The sequence below is a fragment of the Asparagus officinalis genome, chromosome 2, assembly GCF_001876935.1.
Source record: "Asparagus officinalis chromosome 2, Aspof.V1, whole genome shotgun sequence".
Classification (NCBI taxonomy): Eukaryota; Viridiplantae; Streptophyta; class Magnoliopsida; order Asparagales; family Asparagaceae; genus Asparagus; species Asparagus officinalis.
Window position 1 is genome coordinate 9166248 of NC_033795.1, and position 25857 is coordinate 9192104.

The 25857-nt window shown below is 38.4% G+C and overlaps 2 protein-coding genes across 2 annotated transcripts; one reads left to right on the plus strand and one right to left on the minus strand.

Annotated features, from left to right (window-relative positions):
- Positions 339–13009, plus strand: LOC109830169 (diacylglycerol kinase 2). The gene is made up of 8 exons (XM_020397343.1): positions 339–504; positions 943–2153; positions 3035–3410; positions 3506–3582; positions 10573–10692; positions 10773–10937; positions 11273–11410; positions 12401–13009. Exons 2-8 carry the CDS (start codon positions 1017–1019, stop codon positions 12548–12550), a joined length of 2163 nt encoding a protein of 720 aa, XP_020252932.1. The 5' UTR covers positions 339–504; positions 943–1016; the 3' UTR covers positions 12551–13009.
- LOC109830170 (cytochrome b5-like) lies at positions 15923–24648 on the minus strand. The gene is made up of 3 exons (XM_020397344.1): positions 24351–24648; positions 24166–24232; positions 15923–16325 (listed from the first exon to the last, which is right to left on the minus strand). Exons 1-3 carry the CDS (start codon positions 24432–24434, stop codon positions 16048–16050), a joined length of 429 nt encoding a protein of 142 aa, XP_020252933.1. The 5' UTR covers positions 24435–24648; the 3' UTR covers positions 15923–16047.

A 25857-nucleotide genomic window follows, 5' to 3' on the forward strand; every position in this document is an offset into this window, starting at 1 on the left:
TATATATTTTTTGAGAGGATGAAATAAGACATTTTTAGATTTATATTTTTTTTCTCTCTGTACTTAGTTGGCAAGGAATAATGGCCGAGTCACACTTTATTTGGGTTCTGAGGGCTTTACACATGAAAGAAAAATTAAATGAGCTACTCGCATGGGCTGATGAAAATTGGGGCATTGAGACAATTTTCCAATATAAAAAACACAAAAAGAAAATATATATTAACCAGGGCAGTATCGTAAATCCGCTCGCCGACTTCAAAGTTTGATCAATTCCTTTCTTCGGTGTAACCAGCGAACCCCATTCTCGTAATTTCCCCGCTTTCGACACGCCTTTATAAACGCCTTCTGCTTTTCGAACGAGAACGGGGAATTCTCTCTCTCTGCTCTGTCTCCGCCTCTCTCCTCTTTTTACGCGCGAGTGTAAGAGAATCAGCGTTTAGAGAGAGAGAAAGCGGGGTTTTAGGGTTTCGATCGATTCGATCCTTCTCCATTTCGATTCCAGAGGTACAAATTCCTTCTTTTATGCTGAAATGTTGCTTCGATCTGAGCTTTTGTTTTCCCGATGGATCTGGTTCTGATTAGGGCGGATCGGCTCTTGATCTCTTTATTTGTTGTGATTCTGGTGGATATTAAGGAAATATAGTTGTTGATGGATTTTTCTTGAATATCCTGTGATTTTTTTTTTGTTTAGTTAATGATTGGTGTTATAATTTGTTAATTAGGCAAATTGTATAAGCAGAACTAATTACATAGTTAGTTAAACACTGGTGACCTAATTTTTGTAGATATACCTTTGATATATGTTAAATTGCTAAATAAACTTATTAATAGTTAACAGTATACACATAATTTTAGCAAAGTTTCCATTTTTAGGAAATTGTTGGTGTGAATCGTTGTTTATTGTTATTGTTTCACTCCACTTCTGCTTGTATTTTGGTTCAGGAATTTCTTGTGTCCATTATTGGCTTTGGTAAGAAGTAAGGTCGACTGAGAAGGGACTAACTTGGGCAGACTTGATGGATTTGGAATCTAGATTTTTTGACATAGTGAATCAGTTTGATTACTTTAGCCCGAAAATTCTCGGATGGCTTGTGACTGGAACATTTGGTTTGTTTGCCATTATCTATACGTTCCTTAGACTGCAGAGGGAGGCATCGTTGAATTGGGTCAAAGCTGCTGCGAGAGAAAAGAGGAAAGTGTGGAAGAAATTAAAATGTCCCATCTCTAATCATTCTTGGATTGAGGATAATGTTTGCAGTGGGCAGTCTTCAACTTGTTGTGTATGCTTATCATCTTTGGTATCTCCACAAGCTGGAGGCACAAAAGGAAGCTGCAGCGTTCGTCTTCACAGGTGTTCAGTTTGTGGTGTGGCGGCTCATGTCTACTGTTCACAATATGCAACGAAGGATTGTAAGTGTGTAGCTCAGGCGGGTTCAACTGAATTGTTGCATCATTGGTCAGAGAGATGGGTTGAGTTGGATGAGAACCCTGAGACATCTTCCTTTTGCCATTACTGTGATGAAATGTGTGGTATAGCTTTTATTGGTGCCTCTCCTACTCCTGTATGGCGATGCTTGTGGTGTCAGCGACATATACATGTAGATTGCCATGCCAAATTATTAAAAGAGACTGGTAATGTTTGTGACCTTGGGCAACTTAGAAGGCTTATTCTGTCCCCTCTCTCGGTGAAAGAAGTAAATGAAAGAGGTGCAACTGGGGGTGTGTTGAATTCTATTAAGGAAGGGATCATTGCTTCGTCAGTGAGGAGTCGTATGAGAAAACGGCGTAACCGTAATAAATCCGGAAGCAACCAAACTTCACTACCTAACGGTAAATTGCAGAATGGTTCAGATAACAACTCGACAATTCAATCTGTGCTTAAGGGGCTTGTTTCTCTGGACAAGTCATTCAATGAAAAGAACAGTGGTAATCTTTTGAAGCAAGACAGCGGGCTATCAAGACTTAAATTTGTTGATAATGATGCCAACTGGAAGAATGGAAGCACTATGGCTGCTGCTAACAGAAAGAAATACGAGATAGTTAATATGCCACAAGATGCAAGACCACTCCTAGTTTTCATTAATGCAAGGAGTGGTGCTCAAAGTGGACCTTCTCTTCGGAGACGGATGAATATGTTGTTGAATCCTGCACAGGTGAGTTTGATGGCTTCTTTAAAGGAAAAGAGTGTTGCGTCTCTTTAAATAATTTAAGAAATAATTTACTGTCATTTCTCATTCTATGTCACAAGATGCTAATTCTAGCTAATGCATTAGTTTGTTTTTGATTGGGTATGGAGCATATTTCTATTTGTGACCCAATGCTTTGCCATAATCTCATATCCAATTGTGCTGCTCTTTTCAATGAATGGTCTGTATTTTTGCATAGTGATATGGCGTCTCTTATGATCCCTCTGTGCATTAATTTTGTCAGATGTCATAATTCCACAAAGTGGAAAGAGATTTTTGCTACACAGTGGACAAAACTTTGGTTTTAGTTTCCATGAACATTTTAACTTCTATTTATGTCTTTTACACAAATTTTGATACAGGGAGCACATATTATCCATATTTTTTCTTTAGTTGGAAAGGGTGTATGAATCAACTCAAGTTCCTTAACCTCATAGTAATTTCTTAATATATATATATTTACTGCCTAGGATTCAATCCTTCAAAAGTTATCTGATCTTTAGCATTTATTATCATGTCTTTCTGTTGAAATAATCGAGGCTTTCATTATCATCTACTATTCTTCTGTGCACCTCTGAGTTTCCGACCCTTCCTAAGACCAGGACCTTCGTGCACTGGATTGCGCTTTTCTTACCTCTTAGCTAAATAGCCTAAATTTATGTTGAAGATTTGCTCACCGGTAAGTAGTTTTATTGTGAAATATTTCTTTGGTCACGTACATTTCATGTGAACATGGATGTACATACTTGTTCATGCATGCAATGAGGCTCTATCAGCAAATCTTTTGCAACTGTATTCAACTTAAGTACTTGGGTATCCTGAGGCTTATTGTTGTGTTTCCATTGCAGATTTTTGAAATTGGTGCTTCTCAAGGGCCTGAGATTGGTCTAGAAATGTTCCGTCATGTGCAATACTTTAGGGTTCTAGTATGTGGTGGGGATGGTACTGTGGCATGGGTTCTTGATGCAATTGAACAGGCAAATTTTGAATCTCCCCCACCTGTTGCTATACTTCCTTTGGGAACAGGGAATGACTTGTCCAGAGTGTTGCAATGGGGAGGTGGTTTGTCTTCTGTTGAGGGACAGGGTGGTTTAGGTGGACTTCTGCACGATATTGACCAAGCTGCTGTGACGATGCTAGATCGTTGGACTGTTGATATAGAGGAAAAGAACACAGAGCCTGGTCAAGATAAGAAACAAGTGAAGTTCATGACAAACTATCTTGGTATGTTATGGCTGATGTTGATGCCTTCTATCAGTTCTTTTGTATATTTCTATCCTATTGTGTTTTTAAATATTTTTTTGGTTCGCTTTGCTTAGGTGTTGGATGTGATGCGAAAGTTGCATACGACTTTCATACAATGCGTGAAGAAAGACCTGATAAATTCTGCAGCCAGGTAATGTTTTCCCTAATAGCTGTCATATGAATTGAATCATGTAATTACATCCTCTGGTGATTTATGAATACACGTCATGGTTTTATGCACTAAATGATTAAGTATTGTACGGAGACCAGAAGATTAAACTATACTACCATAGTATTTGGAACAATGTTGAAAACAATGATAGCGTATAATGTAATGCTTGGCTTCTTGATAACTTAAACTTTTAGCGCATATGACATAAGACGTAGCATAGGTCATGTGCTTTTGTTATTTTTAATTTAAAAAGTATAAAAAATATCCATAATAATTTCAATAAACAGGTTCATGATTTCAAAATATAAAAATTTTTAAAAAAAAATCTAAATTTTGTTATAAGTTACGCAAATTTACTTACAAGTACCACAATAAAAATGCTCAGATACATCATCACAATATCTCGCTAACAATTTTACATTCACTTCCTTCATCACAAATCAAAGTTACTTAGTCACAAACATAATGATGTCAGTGAATATCAATCACGACATGAAAGATTGGCAAACAATAAGAAATGGTCATGATTGAGTCCCCGGAGGCAGAAAACATCCACACCCTGCCTAAAGTTTATTTCTCAGAATTCGATTTAGTATTCAAGGAAAATTCTCTCCTTTTCCCCATAGATGTGTGAATATTTGAGTACAACTCATGTTCTGTTATTTATTCCAAAAAATATCATGTACCACCTTCCATTACTCAATTATGCTCGATGCAACTTTTCTTTAGACATTTAAGCAATCATTTACTTCCCATATTCCCAGTGACATTATATTGTTTGATTGTTCATCTATTAGTTTGTCTTCTCTTTCCACCTGTCCTTCAATATTTCCTGTATGAGCATATTGATTTCTTGGCATGGTCAAAGCAATATTTCAAATTTTGGAGTCCTATTGTAAATTTAGGATATTATAACTTTCTTCGTTATATCTGTAAAGTATGCCATCAAAAGAGCCTTTGGCTCTTTCGGTTTTGTCAACCTTCTCATGCCACCGAAAGAGCCTTTGGCTCTTTCTGTTTTGTCAAAGTTCTCATACCACCGAAAAATGAGAAGAGAGAAAAAAAATATAGGCGGGTCCCACCACGGGTCCCACCGCGGGCCGCACCACTAATAAAATATTAGTGCATAGTGTTTTCCTAAACACTATAAATAGACCTCAAACTTTTAAGGAAAATCTCATCCCAGAAACAACTCCTCTTATAAAAGAGTAAGAGAGAGAAAAGAAAGGCTTAGAGAAAAATCATTGTGAGAGAATTGTGAGCAATTTTCAGAGTGAGATTGAGTTGTAAGTTTGAGTGTGAAAAACTTTGAGAGTGGTTTGTAAAATTTCTTCCCTTTAGTGAAAGATCTGCAGCAGCCCGTGGACGTAGCCAAGTTTGTGTCGAACCATGTAAATCTTACGTGTCCCTCTTTTTTGTGCATTTATTTTGCTTTCTCTTAAATCTGGTAATAGGGGAATCTGAGTAATTTTCTAACAACTGGTATCAGAGCTCTGGTTGTGACGTTTGACAATTTTCTACGAGATTACTATTCACGTGAATAGTAAATTTCTTGAATAGTAAAATTTTGTCGGCGGTACCGACTTATCGGCAGATGTGTCTTAATACACGGTGGTTCGCAAAATTGTCAGAAACGATCCAGAGGAAGTCAGATTCGAGTGGGAGCGATGGCTGCAGACGAAGGGAAGGTGAAAATTAAGAAGTTCGATGGTGCGGACTTTGGCTTTTGGATGATACAGATCGAAGATTACCTGTACCAAAATAAACTGTATCAACCTCTCTCAGGAAGTAAGCCAGATGACATGAAGGATGAAGAGTAGGCTCTCCTCGACAGACAAGCCCTTGGAGTTATCCGATTGACGCTATCCCGCAACGTTGCCTTTAACATAGCAAAAGAAAAGACCACGACGGGTCTTATGACAGCTTTCTGTAGCATGTACGAGAAGCCCTCTGTCTCAAACAAAGTTCACTTAATGAGGCGGTTGTTCAATTTGCGAATGACAGAAGGCGCATCGGTAACTCAACATCTCAATGAACTCAACACAGTCACAACCCAGTTGAGTTCAGTTGGGATTGAGTTTGATGAGGAAGTTCGAACGCTGATCCTTTTATCTTCCCTACCAGAAAGCTGGAACGCTACAGTCACAGCTGTGAGTAGCTCATCGGGAAGCAACAAGTTGAAGTTCGATGACGTTCGTGATCTGGTTCTTAGTGAAGAAATTCGGTGGAGAGAATCAGGTGAAGCTTCAACCTCCTCAGCTTTACACACAGAGTCTAGGGGAAGAACTTCAGAAAGAAGTTCAAATCACGGCAGATCAAAATCTAGGAGGAGCAAATCTAGATCAGGAAAGAAAGATTTCAAGTGCTATAATTGTGACAAGAATGGTCATTTCAAGAGGGAGTGCCGGGCACCGAAGAAAAACACCGGCGCACAGGAGTCTGCCAACGTGACCGAGGAAGGAGGTGATACTATGATTCTAAGCGTCAACAGTCCGATTGAATCATGGATTCTTGATTCAGGGGCATCCTTCCACTCCACCTCATGCCGAGAAATCATGGAGAACTACGTCAGCGGTGATTTTGAAAAGGTACATCTAGCAGATGATGAAACCTTGAAGATTGTTGGCAAGGGAGACATCCAATTAAAATTATCAAATCAGACCACATGAAAGCTGCAAGGAGTGAGTCATATTCCTGGCCTTCGAAAGAATTTGATTTCTGTGGGACAGCTTGATGGAGAAGGTTATTGTACAACCTTCTCGGGTCATGAATGGAAGATTACCAAAGGAGCACTCATCATTGCTCGAGGTAAGAAAAATAGTACTCTCTATGTAACCTCTAACCCAGAGAATATTATTACAGTAACAGATACAGATGAAAAATCAAACCTATGGCACCAAAGGCTTGGCCATATGAGCGAGAAAGGGATGAAGACACATATGTCAAAAGGGAAGCTGTCGGATCAGAATAATATAGATGTCGGCCTATGCGAGGATTGCATCTTTGGCAAACAGAAGAAAGTCAGTTTTGTAAAGATTGGCAAGACACCCAAGATAGGAAGGTTAGAATTGGTTCATACCGACGTATGGGAGTCATCTCTGGTTTCATCTCTTGCAGGCTCACTGTACTATGTCACCTTCATTGATGATTCTACAAGGAAGATATAAATCTATTTTCTGAAGAAGAAATCAGAAGTCTATGATACATTCAGAAAATGGAAGGCCATGGTGGAAAATAAAACTGGTCTGAAGATAAGACGGTTGAGGTCAGACAACGGAGGAGAGTATAAAGACAGTAGATTCAAAGAGTTTTGCGCAAACAACGGAATCAAGATGGAGAAAACATTTCCCATGACACCGTAGCAGAATGGCGTAGCGGAGCGCATGAACAGAACTTTGAATGAACGTGCCAGAAGCATGAGGTTACATGCCGGCTTGCCCAAGTTCTTATGGGCTGAAGCTATTAATACCGTAGCCTACCTAATCAACCGCGGACCCTCAGTTTCCTTGGATGGTGGAATACCGGAAGAAGCTTGGAGCAGAAAAGAGGTAAACCTTTCACATTTAAGAATTTTTGGTTGTATCTCTTATGTACACATAGATTCTGCTAAAAGAAGTAAACTTGATGCCAAATCTAACAAATGTGTTTTTATTGGTTATGGTGGTGATGAGTTTGGTTACCGATTTTGGGACTATGAAAATCGAAAGATCATCAGAAGCAGAGATGTCATATTCAATGAGAATGTGATGTACAAAGACAGATTAACTGCATAATCAAGAAGCTCTAGTACAAAAGCTGAAACAAAGGAATTTGCTGAATTTGAGGAGATTTCTGAAAATGATGTTCAAACTAGCCCTGAAGCAGTTCAAGAAGAACCAAGCACGCCAGAAGCGAGACGCTCCTCCAGAATTCCTAAACCAACCCAGCGTTATTCGCCTTCTTTGCACTACCTGTTGCTAACTGACAGTGATGAACCAGAATGTTATGACGAAGCAATGCAGGTGGAGGATTCAATCAAGTGGGAGTCTGCTATGCATGATGAGATTGACTCGCTCATGTCAAATCAGACGTGAGACTTAGCTGAATTACCACCAGGTAAGAAAGCTCTTCATAACAAGTGGATTTATAGGATCAAAGAAGAACATAATGGGAACAAGCGCTACAAGGCAAGGTTGGCTGTCAAAGGCTTTTAGCAAAAAGAAGGTATTGACTACAATGAAATTTTCTCTCCGGTCGTGAAATTGACTACAATCAGACCGGTGCTAAAAATTATAGTTGCTGAGAATTTACATCTTGAGCAGTTAGATGTAAAAATAGTTTTCCTTCGTGGTGTTCTGGAGGAGGAGATTTATATGAAGCAACCAGAAGGATTCATAAAGACAGGCAAAGAAAATCTAGTATGCTGTTTGAAAAAGAGCTTGTATGGATTAAAACAAGCTCCCAGGCAGTGGTACAAGAATTTTGACAGTTTTATGGGCAGCAACGGTTTCATTAGATGCTAAGCAGATCATTGTTGCTATATCAAGAGGTTTGACAATAGCTTTATTATTTTATTGTTATACGTTGATGACATGCTTGTTGCAGGTTCAGATCTGCAAGAGATTACAAATTTAAAGCAAAAAATATCAAAGCAGTTCGCAATGAAAGATCTTAGCGCTGCAAAGCAAATTCTTGGAATGAGGATCAAGAGAGACACGGAATCTAGGACTTTGATGTTATTACATGCTGAGTACATCAACAAAGTACTCTCCAGGTTCAACATGCAAGATGCTAAACCAGTGAGTACACCTTTAGGTGTTCATTTCAGACTTTCCAAAGAACAGTCGCCGAAGACAGAGGAAGAGCGTGCACACAAGGGAAGTCTGATGTATGCCATGGTTTGTACAAGATCAGATATTGCTCAAGCAGTGGGAGCTGTTAGCAGGTACATGAATGATCCGGGCAAGGTACACTGGAAAGCAGTCAAATGGATCCTTAGATATCTACGAGATACCATAGGTAAAGCACTTTGTTTCAAAGGTGGAGATACAATACTAATAGGTTATGTGGATGCTGATTTAGTAGGAAATGTTGATATTAGAAAGAGCACTACAGGGTATGTCTATACCCTAGAAAGTACTACAGTGAGTTGGGTTTCTCAACTGCAGAAGATAGTTGCTCTCTCCACAGAATATGTTGCTGTTACAGAAGCCAGCAAGGAAATGGTTTGGATTCAAAAATTCTTGGATGAGTTAGGTAAGAAACAAGAAGACAATGTCTTATATTGCAATAGTCAAAGTGCTATTCATCTAGCGAAGAATCCGTCTTTTCATTCCAGGACAAAACACATACAGATGCGGTATCATTTTATCCGATCACTTTTGGAAGATGGAGTTTTGAAACTTGAAAAGATCAGTGGAGCTCAAAATCCGGCAGACATGCTGACAAAGACGGTGACTACTGACAAACTGAAGCTATGTTCAGCTTCAGTTGGCCTGTAATAATATCAAGACCGAAGAAGAACTACTGCAGAGATCAAGATATGAAGACAGATTAAAATCAGTCTTCAAGTGGGAGATTGTAAAGTATGCCACCAAAAGAGCCTTTGGCTCTTTCAGTTTTGTCAACCTTCTCATGCCACCGAAAGAGCCTTTGGCTCTTTCTGTTTTGTCAAAGTTCTCATGCCACCGAAAAATGAGAAGAGAGAAAAAAATATAGGCGGGTCCCACCACGGGTCCCACCGCGGACCCCACCAGTGATAAAATATTAGTGCATAGTGTTTTTCCAAACACTATAAATAGACCTCAAACTCTTAAGGAAAATCTCATCCCAGAAACAACTCCTCTTATAAAAGAGTAAGAGAGAGAAAAGAAATGTTTAGAGAAAAGTCCTTGTGAGAGAAAATTGTGAGCAATTTTTAGAGTGAGATTGAATTGTAAGTTTGAGTGTGAAAAACTTTGAGAGTGGTTTGTAAAATTTCTTCCCTTTAGTGAAAGTTCTGCAGCAGCCCGTGGACGTAGGCAAATTTGTGCCGAACCACGTAAATCTTGCGTGTCCCCCTTTTTTGCGTATTTATTTCGTTTTCTTTTAAATCTGGTAATAGGGGAATCTGAGTAATTTCCCAACAATATCATCTTACTCCTTTGGTTGTTGCCCTCTGGGAACTGTAAAAGGTTCATAACCATGTCTCTTCTATTTGTTTTTAAGTTTGTATAACCTCCTGATAACATCATTAAGTTTAGTGGAAATCCGTATTAAAATTTCATACCATATGCTATCCTCACTGCTTTCTCTTTCAGGGTTTTGAAGTGAAATTGGTGCTAGATATATGAGAGATTCTTGATACAAATATCTGCAATATGACTTCTGAAACGGATTATCCTTACATTGTTTCATTACATAGGTTACTGCAGCGAATGCCACTTATTGTTTTGACGCATTAACATAACTAATTTAAAAGATAATAAAATTCATGAGTATTTCCCATGTAATTCAGTCAAGGATTTCTCCAAAACAGTGCATATGATGCGTATCACTGTGCAGTATGCTTTCCCTGTAACGTATAGTGACCTTCTGCTCCATATTCTGGTTCCTTCAACTTCTCAGAAAATATGTTCACCCTTTTAGAATTGGAGATGTTCTAATTTCCTGTCCTGATTTAGTTTTGAGGGATTAATGTTGTTAGGATGGATTTTAAGGCTTGTTAGTTAGGAATAGTGGGTGTTTGAGTTCTACAGTCATTCAGTAGTTCCGTCATTGATCTGGAACTAACGTGTATTTTAAGCAACTGAAACTTCCAAATCATCTCAGTATGCAAATAATCTTCATGCAAGTGTACAATTTACAGAGAAATGTCTTCTTATGTATTGATTTTGTGGACAACTCTAGGTCATCAGGAAAGTAACGGACAGATAAATACACATATATGACACATGCATATCAGCAATAGTGTTATCGCAAATTTGTGACTGACAAATATTTCACTCACAGTTCGTTAACAAATTGCGGTATGCCAAAGAAGGTGCCAAGGATATTGTGGACAGGACTTGTTCAGACTTGCCATGGCAAGTGAGTCTTGAAGTTGATGGCATTAATATTGAAATTCCTGAGGTAAAAGTCTCATTCTCTCCTCTCCTCCCATCCTTTCTCTGCCTGTGTAATGTGTGTCTTATCCTTCCCTCTGTTATCAGGATGCTGAAGGTGTGATTGTGCTCAACATTGCAAGCTATATGGGAGGTGTAGAACTTTGGCAAAATGATTATGAGCATGATGACGATTTTGGCCTCCAATCTATGCATGATAAAACACTCGAAGTTGTCTGCATATCAGGAACATGGCATCTTGGAAAACTTCAAGTATGTTATTTTTCACCTGCAATGCAATTCTTTTTTGACAGAAGATAATTGTGTTTTTGTTTAGTATTCTCTGAAACCTACATAGGATTAGTATCATGTTGATGACAATGATCTTCAATACTAAAGACACTGAATTTTTTTTGGTTTTGGTTCACAAGTATCCTCATGCACATGTTATTTGCATCCTAGATATGCTTAGAAACTCCCTACGGAATCATTATGGGGTAAATAAGTAAGACTGATACATGGTCTTTACAAAAGAAATGAGGAAAGAGAAAAAATTCTGTAGACTAAAGTGGGTATATTGACAATAGCATTTATTTTTGTGCCGGCAGGTAGGACTTTCACAAGCTCAGAGGCTGGCCCAAGGGAAAGTGGTGAGATTGCACATTCACACCCCATACCCTGTTCAGGTTGATGGGGAACCATGGATCCAACAACCTGGCTGTCTGGAGATCACCCATCATGGACAGGTATTTTTCTTCTCTTTATTTATTCTTAGTATTTGTGATTCTAGCATCAAAAGAGTTTGCATATGGAGTGTTACATATTGTGGGCCATGGTTATTCCCTTGGTGAAATGGTTTGCAAAGACAAATTTTAAGCTAGATAGAAGTCCATGTGACATCGGGAAAATTTGTACCATATTTCTATAGGTTATTTCTTCTGAATGTTGTTCTGGTATTTAAGCAAGAAAAGCAGTTTTTTATTTTTCCTGAAGACTTGGGAGCAAACCTAGTTAGTCAGCTGTAAATTCAGGCAAATTAGTTGGTGTATTCTCTGCAGTCTTTAGGTAATGCGGAAGGGTGGTGTAAAGATAAGAGGAATATTTCAGGTAAAAGTTTGAGGTGATCTGGGTACCTTTCTATGTGACCTAGTGTGATCATGAATCTCGTTAAATCACTTGCTTCAGCAAGCTAACATGCCCAGGATTCTATCCATCACTATATTCGTGTTGTTTGGTGTTGTTTTTAGGGTTTTCATTAGCAAGTAGGAAAAACTTGTCTGAAATTTTTTCTGGTGGTGAAGGTTAATTGTAAATACATCTCTATACAATAATTGTGTAGCCATTTATATCCTTCTAAACTATTTTATTACTACTTATGCCCCTTGAAACCCACATGCTGCTACTTTCTTCCCCTAAATTTAGAGGGTAATTGAGTCATTCTTCAGTTGAGGACTATAGGTAATTTATTGTCTCATCTGACATCTCCACAGAAGAAATAATGTTGTCTAGAGTTCAAAGGAATGTTGGTTCTAATCAATTGTTAGGGGGTAGCTACAACCTCGTAGTACAGAATCGTACCTACAGTTAACCCTTTAACTTATAACTTCATATTGTATCAATTTTTTCATGTCTCTATAAACAACAAGACATATGCAAATATACCACAAATTATATCATTCAACATTTACATCTCAATTCCGAACCTTAAACTGAAACATTATCCGAAACTGGTGCAGATGTTCATGCTAAGGAGAGCGTCTGAGCAGCCCACAGGGCACGCTGCAGCAATCATGACGGAAGTTTTATTAAATGCAGAATGCAGTGGTCTCATCAGTGCAGCTCAGAAGAAATTACTTCTCCAACAAGTGGCTCTCCGTCTCTCATAACCTCTTCTAATTCAAGTTATCCTTCTCTCATCTTGTAATATCTTACAGTCCAAAGGAAAGAAGTAGCGTATCACTAGGTGCACCACGGTTTCTACACTATTTTGGTACTATAAGACACATGTTTCCTTTGAAAATAGAGACGCATGCGCCCTGCTTGTGTTTGTCGGGTTAAAGTAGTATAGGTTTTGTTGTGCATTTGACATTACCCGAAAAAGTGTCATTTCGGCTCAAAGAAGATGTTGTAGAAACGAAAGATTTTGTTTTCTGCTCGACCTTTTTCTGTTACAGATAGTCCGATATACGTCAAATGTAATACTGTTTTTAGTGAAGCGAATGTAAGGATTCATGTAAGATTTAAGCAAAAGTTTTGAGTTTTGTAAAATAGATACGAAGAATACAGAATATTAATGGATACATTGAGGGGAAGAAAATTTGAGGAAAGATATGCCAATTTGTCAATTTGACATGCAAGGGTGTAATGGTTGTCTGATCATACATTGTTCATTGCTTTGTGATATCTGTCTCCTGCCTGTAATCTTTTTTGTAATTTCTCTTCATTATTTGGTTGCACTTTGCCTTTCCTTTTAAGCATCAATTCTAGATTATCCTTTAGTTGTTATATCAACTATCGATTACAACTCCTTACAAGTTCCAGTATAGGTAATGAAGAAGCTCATGAAACTTTCGCTCTTGATCATCAGGTCTGTCGTTGACAAAATATCGTTCTTCCTTGTTTTCTTTGTAACGCTGAAATGCGTCTCTTCCCTTTTGTTTATTTCTGGGAAAATAAAATAAAATAAAATATTAATTTGCCTTGTTTTTTGGTGGGGTCCTTCAAGCTTCCTTTGTAAAGAAAAAGCAACGGATAGGATCCTTCACGGTGAGGGGTTCCTCGGGCCGAGCAGGGAGGCAGTGTAATATCTAAACTGCACCCCTACAACCTCAAACGCATGGCTCATAACGACATGCACGATGCGAGAAGTTCTGATGCACAATGCGAGAAGTTCTGATAGGATGTGGCTCATAACGATCTGTGCAGTGCACAGTGCGGGAAGTTCTGATAGGATTCCTACTCACAGAAAAATGACAGAAAGTTACTGAAGGAAAGCTATACAAATTTCTGCAACTGCGTCAGGTTTCGGTTAACAAGAAGTCCTCAATAATATCATTCTAACGAGGTTTGGTGTAGCAAGTAATCCAATAAACTATATATCGGGTGAACATGCCTGCAGGCTACAGAATGACAAAGGGAAACCCCAGAAAGAAGCCGACTTTTCACAACCAAAATGCCTGTCATAGAACTCATCTCAAAAATCTTCAGCGAGGATCACAGAGCAGAAGAACTCTACACGTAAACACCTTCATCTCACAATAAAATGCAAATCAAAACTGAGCCATGCCAAAAGTATTACTTCTTCCCGTCTCGATCCTTTGCGCAACGAGAAACTCTGCAGCCAGGGCTCTTGGTAACTTTTGCTTCTTCAAATTAGATAAATAGAATCGGGCGAAATGATAATAATAACGGTGAAATCTTTGCAGTCAACAAGCAAAATTCGAGGACTCTCAATGCCGACAAACATCTATTGAGGTATCTAAGGGCTTGTTTGGCAACTTTCCTTTAATCAATTTGGTTATTAAATCCAATTTGGCGAAAAACTGGATCAGAACTTACACTGGTTTTGTTAGCGCAGTTATTGGCTTAAAAAAAAATTTTTTTTTGGTGACCTCTCTCGTTTAGGGGATATGTGTGTACAAGGTTTCAAGTGACAACAATTCTCGAGTAGTGCTATTCTAGGCGTTAATCCAATAAAGCATGTCTCAAGCTATGACAGGCAAACTCCATTGGATACTTTCTCATGCTAATCTTCATTAGAACCACTAATCAATTACCAAAAACAATGGCCTAATGGAGTTATAAACTAAGGAAAACCCCAGAAAGAAGCCAAGCTTTCATAATCAAAATAGCTGTAGTAGACTCATCTCACCAAAAAAAAAAGATAAAAAAAAACCAGCGAGGATCACAAAGCCAAGGATTTCTCAATATAAACACCTCCACCTCAAAGACAGAAACAATATCCGATTAGAGTCATGGCTAGACTAGTACTTATTCTGATTCTGGTCCTTGCACACGAAAACATCACTGCATTCTGTGATGAACTGAAGAGCGAGAAGCTCTGCAGGCAGTGCTCGGCGCGCAGGGGCATCGACCGCTGCCCTCCGAGCGAGGCGTACCCGCACATGACGGCGTGGGACGATTCGCTGATCGCCGGAGCTCTGATGTCGGACTTTGTTCCGATGAAAGATGGAGGTGTTTATGCGGTGCCAAATGTTAAAGGAGGAGAGTCGGAGTTAAATGCTTATTATGGCTGGGAGTCTACTTCAGGATCAGCCTCTGGTTTTCATAGGTGAGGTGCTAATATGGGGCAGGGTTAATTGCGGATAGAACCCCTGTAGTATAGTTGTTTTGAATTTGCTACCCCCATTAGTTTCATTTAAAACCCTTAGACAGAGAGAAATTTGTGTTTTGACAAATAGGCCCCTTGTTGAGGGTAAAAGAGTCGAAAAAAATTCCACTCAACCATATACTTCAGAGGGTCTATCAGTGTTTTGATTCAAATTTACAAACCTTTCAAAAACAAGTCACATTCCCAAATGGCTTAAAATCTACAACTCATCAAATTAACCATTTAAATTCTTTCACAATCTTTTATGACAGGTTCATAAATTACATGGACAAGTGCTCCAACGGTCACAGATACCTATCGGTTATCGACGAAATTGGGACCGTCGGTCTCCAACCTCTTACCTCCCTCAAAACTCCAGCCCAAGCAGAATGGAAAACCTTAAACCCTCCTCCAAACTTCAACCATAACGGCCTCAGGTTTTGGATGAACAGGTTCACCGGAAAATGCCTGACCGTGCTCGATAAAGGGAGCACGCAGAAGCGGGTTGTGGGAGTGACCGAGTGTGAGCCTAACGGGTCGAACCCGCTTCAGTTGTTTGCGTTCCGGTTTCATTATCACAAGGCATTTTGCTGTTGTGGGCTATACATCACATGACAAAATGAGAAGGATCTTGCTCTACAGGAATTTGATTGAGGTAGTTCGCTATGTTTTATAATTGTAACAAGTTTTGTTTTATTGCTCTGCAAGGATTTATTCGAATGGTTTATAGCAATGCACCGTGTGAGCCCTGCATAATCCATCAATTTATTACCCAAAGGACAACAAAATTAACTCTTCAAATTTGGATATAAAATTCTACTTCTCCAATCACAACCAATATTTTGACAGTGTTGATTCATTTCAAATTCATCTCGACGGCTAAAAAATCATAATTGAAAGATCACCCAAATGCTATCCTCTGTAATACTAGTGATGAGAAAATTGCTCTGATTAGATAAGACTTGCCACAAACATGAAGAATGATGAACCAGCAAACACTAGTACCAAAAATATCCAATCTTCAACAAACATAGGCCAACAAAAAAGAATCACTTAAGCCTTGACATTGATGTAAGTGAGATAGTACCAAGCTGCGAAGGCCAATGCAAGCACAAGCAGAGGCAGGAGAAAGCCAGAGAAGCCAGAAGAAGGTGGCTGCTTCTTCTCTAGCAAAGCTTTGTTCCTTAGAGCTCCACCACTAGGGGCTCCTGACGAAGAATCACTGCTCGCCGCGTGTCCTTCTAGGGTCCCGATGAAGTAGCCCTCCATCATGCTAGTCGCTGTGGAGCTGTGGCCTACCTCCTCAAACGACTCAGTTGCATCTCCATTGGCTTCATAATGCACCATGAATCATTTCAAAAATTAAGCATGGTTATGAAATTAACATGATTTTATGTTTGATTTTGTAGATAATACAATTTAGTGTTGTTTAATTAATTGTAATTTGGGTGAAAGGTTGGAAGCGGAGAAGCATGGACAAGATACGTGCAGAGTGACATGATGATAAACCCCATATTCTAAAAAAGTAGCAAAAAATATTGGGTTATTTGCATATATCTCCTAAATCATGGGCATTTGCAAAAAATACGCTCTAAATCTCAGTATTTACAAAACTACCCCTCAAATCATCAATTTTGGGAGAAAAAATTACCCTCAAAGTAATTAATCAACTTTGATAAGGTAATTTGTAATTGCAATGTAAAACATATCAACAAAATACTAAAAAAATTAGCAACAATTTGATGATTTGTTGATATCAGGGGTATTCTTTCACAAAGTTGATTTTTTAGGTTGGTTATTCTTTTTTTTTTGTGGGGGGGGGGGGGGGTGTATATGCAAATAACCCAAAAACATTTCATATTAGAAGTATCTGCATTTATAGTCTAACCTCAAATTTGATACAACATGATGTTAGATAATTTTTTATATTCTAGTGGGTCCCACACTATTGGAAATTTTTCTACAATGGCTGCAAATTGCCTCTTTTGGTAGCAGACAAATTTGAAAGAATTTAACAATCGTGGGGAATAATTTTTCAAAGTTAGGCTGCCTAATTTTTGAAGAAAAATTTAGGCGTGGACCCACATGCATAGTAAAATATATTATTTTATTAGTACATAGTGTTTTTTCAAACGCTATAAGTAGACCTTAAATCCTTAAGGAAAATTCATTCCAAAAACAACAATCAATATATACATATATATATTGTAGAATAGCTAGTGCTTGTAGGAATAGTGCCTAGACCGAGAAGGTCTGATAGATCGAGGAGATCTTTGTCTGATAGATCGAGGAGATCTTTGCCTTATAGATCGAGGAGATCTTGACAGTACTGGGTTGGTGCACACCAGAGTACTGGACTGCTGTTCCTGGAAGCAATTTGACCTTAGGATCCTTGTACCGGAGTAGGTCAAATAATGCTTTAAGCACAGCGTTTTACAAACGCATAGCAGCTGAGTTTGAAAATTTTAAATTATTGTACTTTAGCTTTCTTTCAGTTTTTGCTGTTATATATCTGTATTATTTCAGATTTAACCACAGCCGCCAACAATCTTAAAGCATTATTTGACCTACTCCGGTGCAAGGATCCCAAGGTCAAATTGCTTCCAGGAACAATAATCTAGTACTCTAATGTGCACCAACCCAGTACTGTCAAGATCTCCTTGATCTATAGGGTAAAGATCTCCTCGATCTATCAGGCAAAGATCTCATCGATCTATCAAGCAAAGATCTCCTTGATCTATCAGACCTTCTCGGTCTAGGCATTGTTCCTACAAGCACTAGCTATTCTACAATATATATCTGTATATATTGATTGTTGTTTTTGAAATGAATTTTTCTTAAGGATTTGAGATCTATTTATAACATTGGGAAAACACTATGTATTAATAAAATAATATATTTTACTATGCATGTAGGGCCCACACCCAAATTTTTCTTCAAAAATTAGGCATCCTAACTTTGAAAAATTATTCCCCATGATTGTTAAATTCTTTCAAATTTGTCTGCTACCGAAAGAGGTCATTTGCAGCCATTGTAGAAAAATTTCCAATAGTATGGGACCCACTGGAATATAAAAAATTATCTAACAATCCCCCACAATTTTTTTTAAACTAGTGTCGTGTAACAGTGTCATTGTTTCAATTGTTGTGCATAAGGTAGATGTCACAAGGACTTGAATCCCCCTTAGACCAACTGAATAAAAGATAGGTGCATGGTGTCACAGAGATTTGAACCAGCACATGTCTAAAAATCCAATGATCATATAATATCAAACTTATCTGTGGTAGTTTTCACTTTGAACCACACTTGCCTTTGCATTTACCTTTGCCTTGACTTTGTCTTTGCACATTTATGACCCTGTGCATGTCCTAGTTTCTGCTAGAGCTCTACGTATCTTTCCACAAGAGACCATAGGAGACGACCAAATCTCCACTCATGCATAGGTGAGTTCTTTAGGCATGTTTCCTATCAAATATCCCGCATCCGAAATGCTTTGAACTCATTAAGGCTTAAGAGCTATCCTCTCTCATTATAGGATTCTAGGTGAGTCATTTAGGTGTGTTTCCTATCTAACACCCCACATCCGAAATACTTTGGACCCATTAAGGCTTAAAAGCCATACCCTTTACATGATAGGATTCTAGGTGAAAAGATCAAAGTTTTACTCGGGTAGTTCAGCCAGGTAAGGATAGTATTAGATGTTGATCAAAGATCAATTAAGTACCTCGTTCCTTACGGAGCGCGTTACGTAACCCCCAAACATTGCCTTAGACACCGACTAATCCAAGAAAACTTAAACCCTTTCACTTGTAAATATTACTTGACTTTTGAACCATTTATCTTGTCATTCGTGACATAAGCTTTGAACTAATAACTAGATGTAAATGATAAGTATTTGTAAGACTCACCAAACTTTGCAAATCTTACATGACTTTTGAGCTAATTATTTTATTATTAGTAGCATAAGCTTTGAACTAATAACTTAATAAACATGGTAAGTATTTGTAAGATTTTATTATTAGTAGCATAAGCTTTGAACTAATAACTTAATAAACATGGTAAGTATTTGTAAGACTTATAAAACTTTGAGACCCATTTAAGCTTTGAACTAATAACTTAATAAACATGGTAAGTATTTGTAAGACTTATAAAACTTTGAGACCCATTTCAGCAGACGTCCTTTCGACTATGTCCTTTTTCAGACTCTTAGTCAAAGGATCAACCACATTCTCTGAAGATCGGACGTCAATCACAGAGATGACTCCTTGACAAATAAGCTCTCTCAAATAGCCATGCTTCAGACGAATGGTCCGCTTCTTTCCATTGAACAACGAGTTCACTGTCACAGCACTCGTCGCTTGATTATCACAATAGATAGTAATTGCGCTTTGCAATTCCGTCAATGGAAGGTCTCGGAGAATACAACTAAGCCACTGAGCTTCATCTCCTGCAACACAGAGTGCGAAGAACTCAGATTCTATCGATGACTGTGCAATCATTGTCTGCTTCTTAGACTTCCATGAGATATCAGCTCCACCCATAGTGAAGACAAATCCTCCAGCAGATCTGCACTCATCTGGTTCTGAGCACCAGCTCGCATCTGAATAGCCTTCGATTACACCCGGATATCCATCTGGTTCTGAGCACCAGCTCGCATCTGAATAGCCTTCGATTACACCCGGATATCCAGTGTAGAATAAGTCCAGACCTGTAGCACCAGCTCGCATCTGAATAGCCTTCGATTACACCCGGATATCCAGTGTAGAATAAGTCCAGACCTGTAGCTCCTTTTAAGTATCTCATCAATCTTTGGACACCATCCCAATGAAGCTTTCTAGGATTACTTATGAACCTACTAAGCATTCTTACAGCGAATGTTATATTTGACCTTGTGCAGCTCATTACGTACATAAGACTCACAATGATCTTTGAGAACCTTAGCTGCTCTACTGGTTTTTCAGTGTTTGGTCGAAGCTTCTTATTGTAATCATACGACACTGACAGTTCTGGCAGGTCGTAATAGCCATACTTTCTTAGCATGCTCTCGACATAATGAGATTGGGACAATCCAATACCCTCTTCAGAATATATGATTTTAATTCCGAGAATCACGTCCGCAGTTCCAAGGTTCTTCATGCTGAACTTTGCTGAAAGAAATTTCTTGGTAGATATTACTATCTCCAAATCACTCCTGATGATGAGCATATCATCCACATAGAGGCAGATGATCATCACCTTTTCTTCAGCGACCTTGATGTATAGGCACTTGTCAGATTCACTGACTTGACACCCATTGTTACGAACAACCCCATCGAACTTCTCATGCTAGAGTTTTGGTGCCTGCTTAAGTCCATATAGAGACTTAACAAGTTTACAAACCTTACCAGCTGGAGCATCAAGTCCTTCTAGTTTCTCCATGTAGATCTCTTCTGTGAGATCTTCATTGAGAAATGCAGTCTTTACACCCATCTGATGTATGACGAACCTTTTAATCACCGCCTATGCGATAAGCACTCTGATGGTAGTGATCCTACAAATTGGTGCATAAATATCAAAGAAATCTATACCTTCTTTCTGAGAGAATCCCTTCGTCACCAGTGTTGCTTTGTACTTTTCAATAATACCATCAGGATGGAACTTCTTCTTGAAGATCCAATTACAACTGATAGACCTTGCACCTTCAGGTACATCCACCAGCTCCCAAGTGTGATTTTGGATCAATGAATCCATCTCATCATCTATAGCTTCTTTCCACAGAAGAACGTCTGTTGACTGCATTGCTTCTTAAAAAGTCCGTGGATCTCCTTCTACATTATAGGTGATGAAGTCATCTCCAAAATCTTTCTGTCTTCTGACGCGCTTAGACGATGGTTCGATAACTCCTTCATTATTGACTGACTCCTCTTGTGCATCTGATGTACTAGCATTCTTTGCTACATCTTTGAGCAATAAGCCTTTATGTTTGATAAACTTATCTTCAAAGAATTATGCATCCCCGAGCTTCAATGATGGAGTTGGTTCCAAGGTCCAGGAACCTGCACGCATTGCTATCTCCAGCAAAGCCAAGAAATACATATTTGTTTGCCTTTGGTCCGAGCTTAGGTCTTCTGATATCCGGTATTCGAACGTATGCGAGACACCCCTACACTTTGTGACTATCCAAAGAATCTGGATATTCTAACAATAACTGATAAGGAGTACTATCAGTTTTGGAATAGGGTACTCTGTTCAGAATTCAATTTGCCATCAACAAAACCTCTCCCCAATAGCAAGTAGGTAGACCAGATGTGATCAATATCGAATTCACCATCTCGGTCAATGTGTGATTCTTTCTTTCTACAATCTTATTGGATTGCGGAGAATACGGAGTAGTAGTTTCAGCAATGATTCCATGCTTCTTGAAGTATGCTTCTGACTCCTTAGATCGACACTCTCCTCCTCTGTCGCTCCTGAGTCTTTTCACCTGCAGTCCAAGCTACTTCTCCACTCCGAAACTCGACAAATTTGCTGAATGCTTCATCTTTAGATTTTAGCAGGTAAATGTGGCAGAAGCGAGAATGGTCGTTGATGAAGGTGATGAAGTACTTCTTACCGTCACGAGTGACGAAACTTTTGAAGTCACAAGTAACTGAATGAATCAGATTCAACATGTTGGTGCTCATCGTGACACTTGAAAATGGCTTCCTTGTCAGCTTTGCTTGCGCGCAAACTTCACATTTCTCAGGTTTGTTACCCCCATATTTTGAAAGTAATCCTAACTTCTCTATGCTGGACAATTTTCTATAATTTACATGTCTCAGCCTATTGTGTCATAATACAGAGGAGTAAGCAGAAGAGGATACTTCATTTACAACGGGGTTGGATGCACTCGTACTGATTTTATACATGCCATCAGTACGATATGTATTACCAAAATACATTTTCTTGAAGGATAATACAACCTTTCCTCCTTAAAAATCCAGCCTCGTGCCTATATACAGATATAGATTGTAAAATAGCTGGTGCTTATAGGAATTTTGCCTGATAGATCGAGGAGATCTTTGCTTATAGGAATTTTGCCTGATAGATCGAGGAGATCTTTTGCCTGATAGATCGAGGAGATCTTTGCCTTATAGATCGAGGAGGAGATCTTTTGCCTGATAGATCGAGGAGATCTTTGCCTTATAGATCGAGGAGATCTTGACAGTACTGGATCGGTGCACACCAGAGTACCGAACTGTTGTTCCTGAAAGTAATTTGATCTTAGGATCCTTACACCGGAATAGGCTAAATAATACTTTAAACATAATGTTTTACAAACGCACAACAGCTGAGTTGAAAAATTTTAAATTACCGTACTTTAGTTTTCTGTTTTAGTTTTTGTTGTTATATATCTGTATTATTTCAGTTTTAACCACATGCGCCAACAATCTTAAAGCATTACAGATTTCTTTTCCAGATGGCTTGTTGGTATAAGCATCTGCTAGATGATCGGCCAAGCAGTTAAGGAGATAACTCCTACAGAAGTGATCATCTCTAGTCCAAGAGGCTTCAGCTTCAGAGTCTTCTTCAGAGATGAGTTTTTCCTCAGAAACCATATAGTAGATTTTCAGAAGTTGCATCCCGAAGATTACTTTCCGACGCCATGCGTTAAAGTTGGAACCGTCAAAGTTCTCTAACTTAAGACAGTCCACTCCAAGAGTCCTCGCAGGATCCATGGTAGTTAAGACAGTCCACTCCAAGAGTCCTCGCAGGATCCATGGTAGATCAAAATAATGCTTTAAGATTGTTGACGCCTGTGGTTAAATCTGGAATATCTCGCAGGATCCATGGTAGATCAAAATAATGCTTTAAGATTGTTGACGCCTGTGGTTAAATCTGGAATATATACAGATATATATTGTAAAATAGCTAGTGCTTGTAGGAACAGTGCCGAGACCGAGAAGATTTGATAGATTAAGGAGATCTTTGCCTGATAGATAGATGAGATCTTTGTCTTATAGATCGAAGAGATCTTGACAGTACTGGGTTGGTGCACACCAGAGTACTAGACTGCTATTCCTGAAAGCAATTTGACCTTGGGATCCTTGCACCGGAGTATGCCAAATAATACTTTAAGCACAGCGTTTTACAAACGCACAACAGCTAAGTTTAAAAATTTTAAATTACTGTACTTCAGCTTTCTTTCAGTTTTTGCTGTTATATATCTGTATTATTTCAGATTTAACCACATGCGCCAGCACATAAGTCCTCTAGCCAGTATCACTAATAAGCACTTTCAGCCTATACAGTAACTTTTGAATTAAGCTTCAAAAGCTTTAGGTTGTAAAGTTGATGATGCCCGTTTGTTTCCATGCATTTAGTGAGTTTTGCATTGAAAAACGGGACCCACAAGGCTAAAATACAAGATTTTTACTAGATCTCATGTTTGTTTGTTATTTTTCATGCCATGAATTTAGGGTTGTCAAGTAGAATAAATGTATTAAATATGATTCCCTAAAATTGTAATGATTTCATCCAAATTTGTGATATTAGTCACATATTCTCAACAGAGCACGTGCAACCGAACAACATTTGGTTTGTTTTAATTGTTTATGCAAATACTTTTAATTGTTTTAATTGTTTATGCAAACAAACAAGATTTTGAATATGGATTTTTTTAATCCATAGCGTGCATTAAATTACGTACAATCCACAAACCAAACAACCCCTAAATTGTTTGGAACCTTTATAGACCTTTGGAGAATTTGCATCAAATTGACAAACAGCTGCAATAGAGCAACTTTGAAGCCATTTTTATCTTGTTACTGGATCCAAAAGATCTACATTTAATTTAAAATTTTAGCCAGAATGTCCCGGGATCAGGGGGACCTTCATATGAGAGGAAGTTTGAGGGTATAAAACATCAAATTGACAAACAATAGAGCGATTTTGAAGCCATTTTTATCCTGTTACTATATCCAAAAGATCTACATTTATTTAAAACTGTAGCAATAATATCCCAGGATCAGGGGAACCTTCATATGAGAGGAAATTGAGGGTATAAAACCATTTCCGTAGGGAAAAAATAACATAACAAGGACATTTTTTTGTTGTTGTTGCACAAATGCCCTCAAAGCAAAAAAAAAAAAAAACCTATAATTTGAATGAGATCTAATGAAAGAATGATGAACAGAACAGCGTACATAGTACCTGCTGCATGCAGGAGAACATCCTCTCCACCTGGATGGTCCTCCAGAAAAGTAGTTACATCATAAACCTACACCCAAAAAAAAAACAAATATATACATATGTAAATTACATCATAATTCAACAAAAACAAAGTTACCCATTACTTAATAGTAATAATAATAATAATTAAAAAAAAATTTAAAGACCTTTCCATGGATGACCAGCCAACAATCCTTCTTGGTTGTATGAAGGGAGATCTCGGATTGAGAGTATCTCTGTGACACTAACATCCTCTCTCTCTCTCTCTCTCTCTCTCTCTCTCTCTCTCTCTTCACCAAGAAAAATGAAGACAAATATATAGAAGAGAGGAGCTAGAGAAATTAAGAGAGAGAATTTAGAGAAGAAGCAAGTCACACACAAAGGAGAGATGAGTGCTGTTATAGGTCAAAATAGAGTGTAAATTAAGCAAACAAAGATGGTCGTCTGCATCTTCATCAATGTGTGCTGAGCTGATGAGTGGATGTATGAGACCTATATACGTACACATGGCAGTCAAGTGAAGGTCTTTGTGGGTGTTGCGTGGCTGGTCTTGATCAAACAAGTAGCGTGACGCTGACCCTGGACCGGGCGGAGCAAGGGGGTCGGTGGAAGTATTTTTTTCGTTTTTTAGTGACACGTGGCGTGATTATAGTTGCAAGCTTTGGTGTTCGGTGTTTTGAGTTAAGAGTTGATTGGCACCCTTTGCGGGGGGTCCGGATCAGAGATGGGAGTCTGGGAGTGGACGGCTGAGATTCTGTCGACAGCAGGGGAGTCATTTAATCGGACCGGTAGTGTCATCCACGTGAGGCATTAATTATTGCGAAGGATCCGCACGTGGGAAGTAAAATAATATCTGGTGGAAATTCCTAGAGCAAAAGGTGGGCATCGAGTAAGGCCCGTTGCCCGACCCGTTTCTGTTGGCATGTTGATGGCCTCTTTTACGGATATGGTATAGGCCCGGATCCAAGTTGGTGATGGGCCGGCGTATCTAATTTTCGGCAAAGTTTTGAGTACAAGTCCAGGAACAATGGTAATTATTCTTGGACTCGATGAGTGAATTGGTTTTCATGGAATTAGTTATAAATTAAAGTTACTTTGTTTCCTCTTTATAATTAAGAACAAATATGTAGTTTTTTTTTTAATTTGATTCAACTTTGCGCTGGTCTAGTTATGGTTCAAAATCAGACTATGCTAAAACTGAATTAGGTTCAAATAGTAAATTTGTCAGAAAAAACAATTAATTTAGATCAAAATTGATCCCACCAAAATTTTCTACATCATTCTCCTGGAATTTATTTTAATACATTCATTGCATGCACTAAAAAAAAAAATACCAATATCATTTAAATCTATAAAAGGATTATTATTTTTATTGATATTACATTACATTAAAGTTAAAACTTCTTGTATTGTGATAATTCAAATATAAAATAAGTGTGTAATTTAATGCATGGATTAACAAATAGATTACTTACTTCTAACCTATATAATTTACGGTTTTTCTGTAGAGTACTCATGAGCATTCTATAAGAGAGGAGATAGATAAAGAAAAATAAATAGCTCATGGCCCCTTCTAATTTGCATTAATTTTTGTGTATAATTCATTTCTCTCATCTCTTCCTTAGGATCCGTTTGATTGGGTGAAATGAAGGGGGAAAGCCACTGTAGAGCTGC

Coding starts and splice junctions, on each gene's coding strand:
- LOC109830170 (XM_020397344.1), bottom strand. CDS start 24,434: ATGTTAGTGTCACAGAGATACTCTCAATCCGAGATCTCCCTTCATACA. Junction 24,233..24,350: donor GGCTGGTCATCCATGGAAAG/GTCTTTAAATTT, acceptor TTTTGGGTGTAG/GTTTATGATGTAACTACTTT. Junction 16,326..24,165: donor TGTTCTCCTGCATGCAGCAG/GTACTATGTACG, acceptor TGCATTATGAAG/CCAATGGAGATGCAACTGAG.
- LOC109830169 (XM_020397343.1), top strand. CDS start 1,017: ATGGATTTGGAATCTAGATTTTTTGACATAGTGAATCAGTTTGATTAC. Junction 2,154..3,034: donor TGTTGTTGAATCCTGCACAG/GTGAGTTTGATG, acceptor TTTCCATTGCAG/ATTTTTGAAATTGGTGCTTC. Junction 3,411..3,505: donor GTTCATGACAAACTATCTTG/GTATGTTATGGC, acceptor CGCTTTGCTTAG/GTGTTGGATGTGATGCGAAA.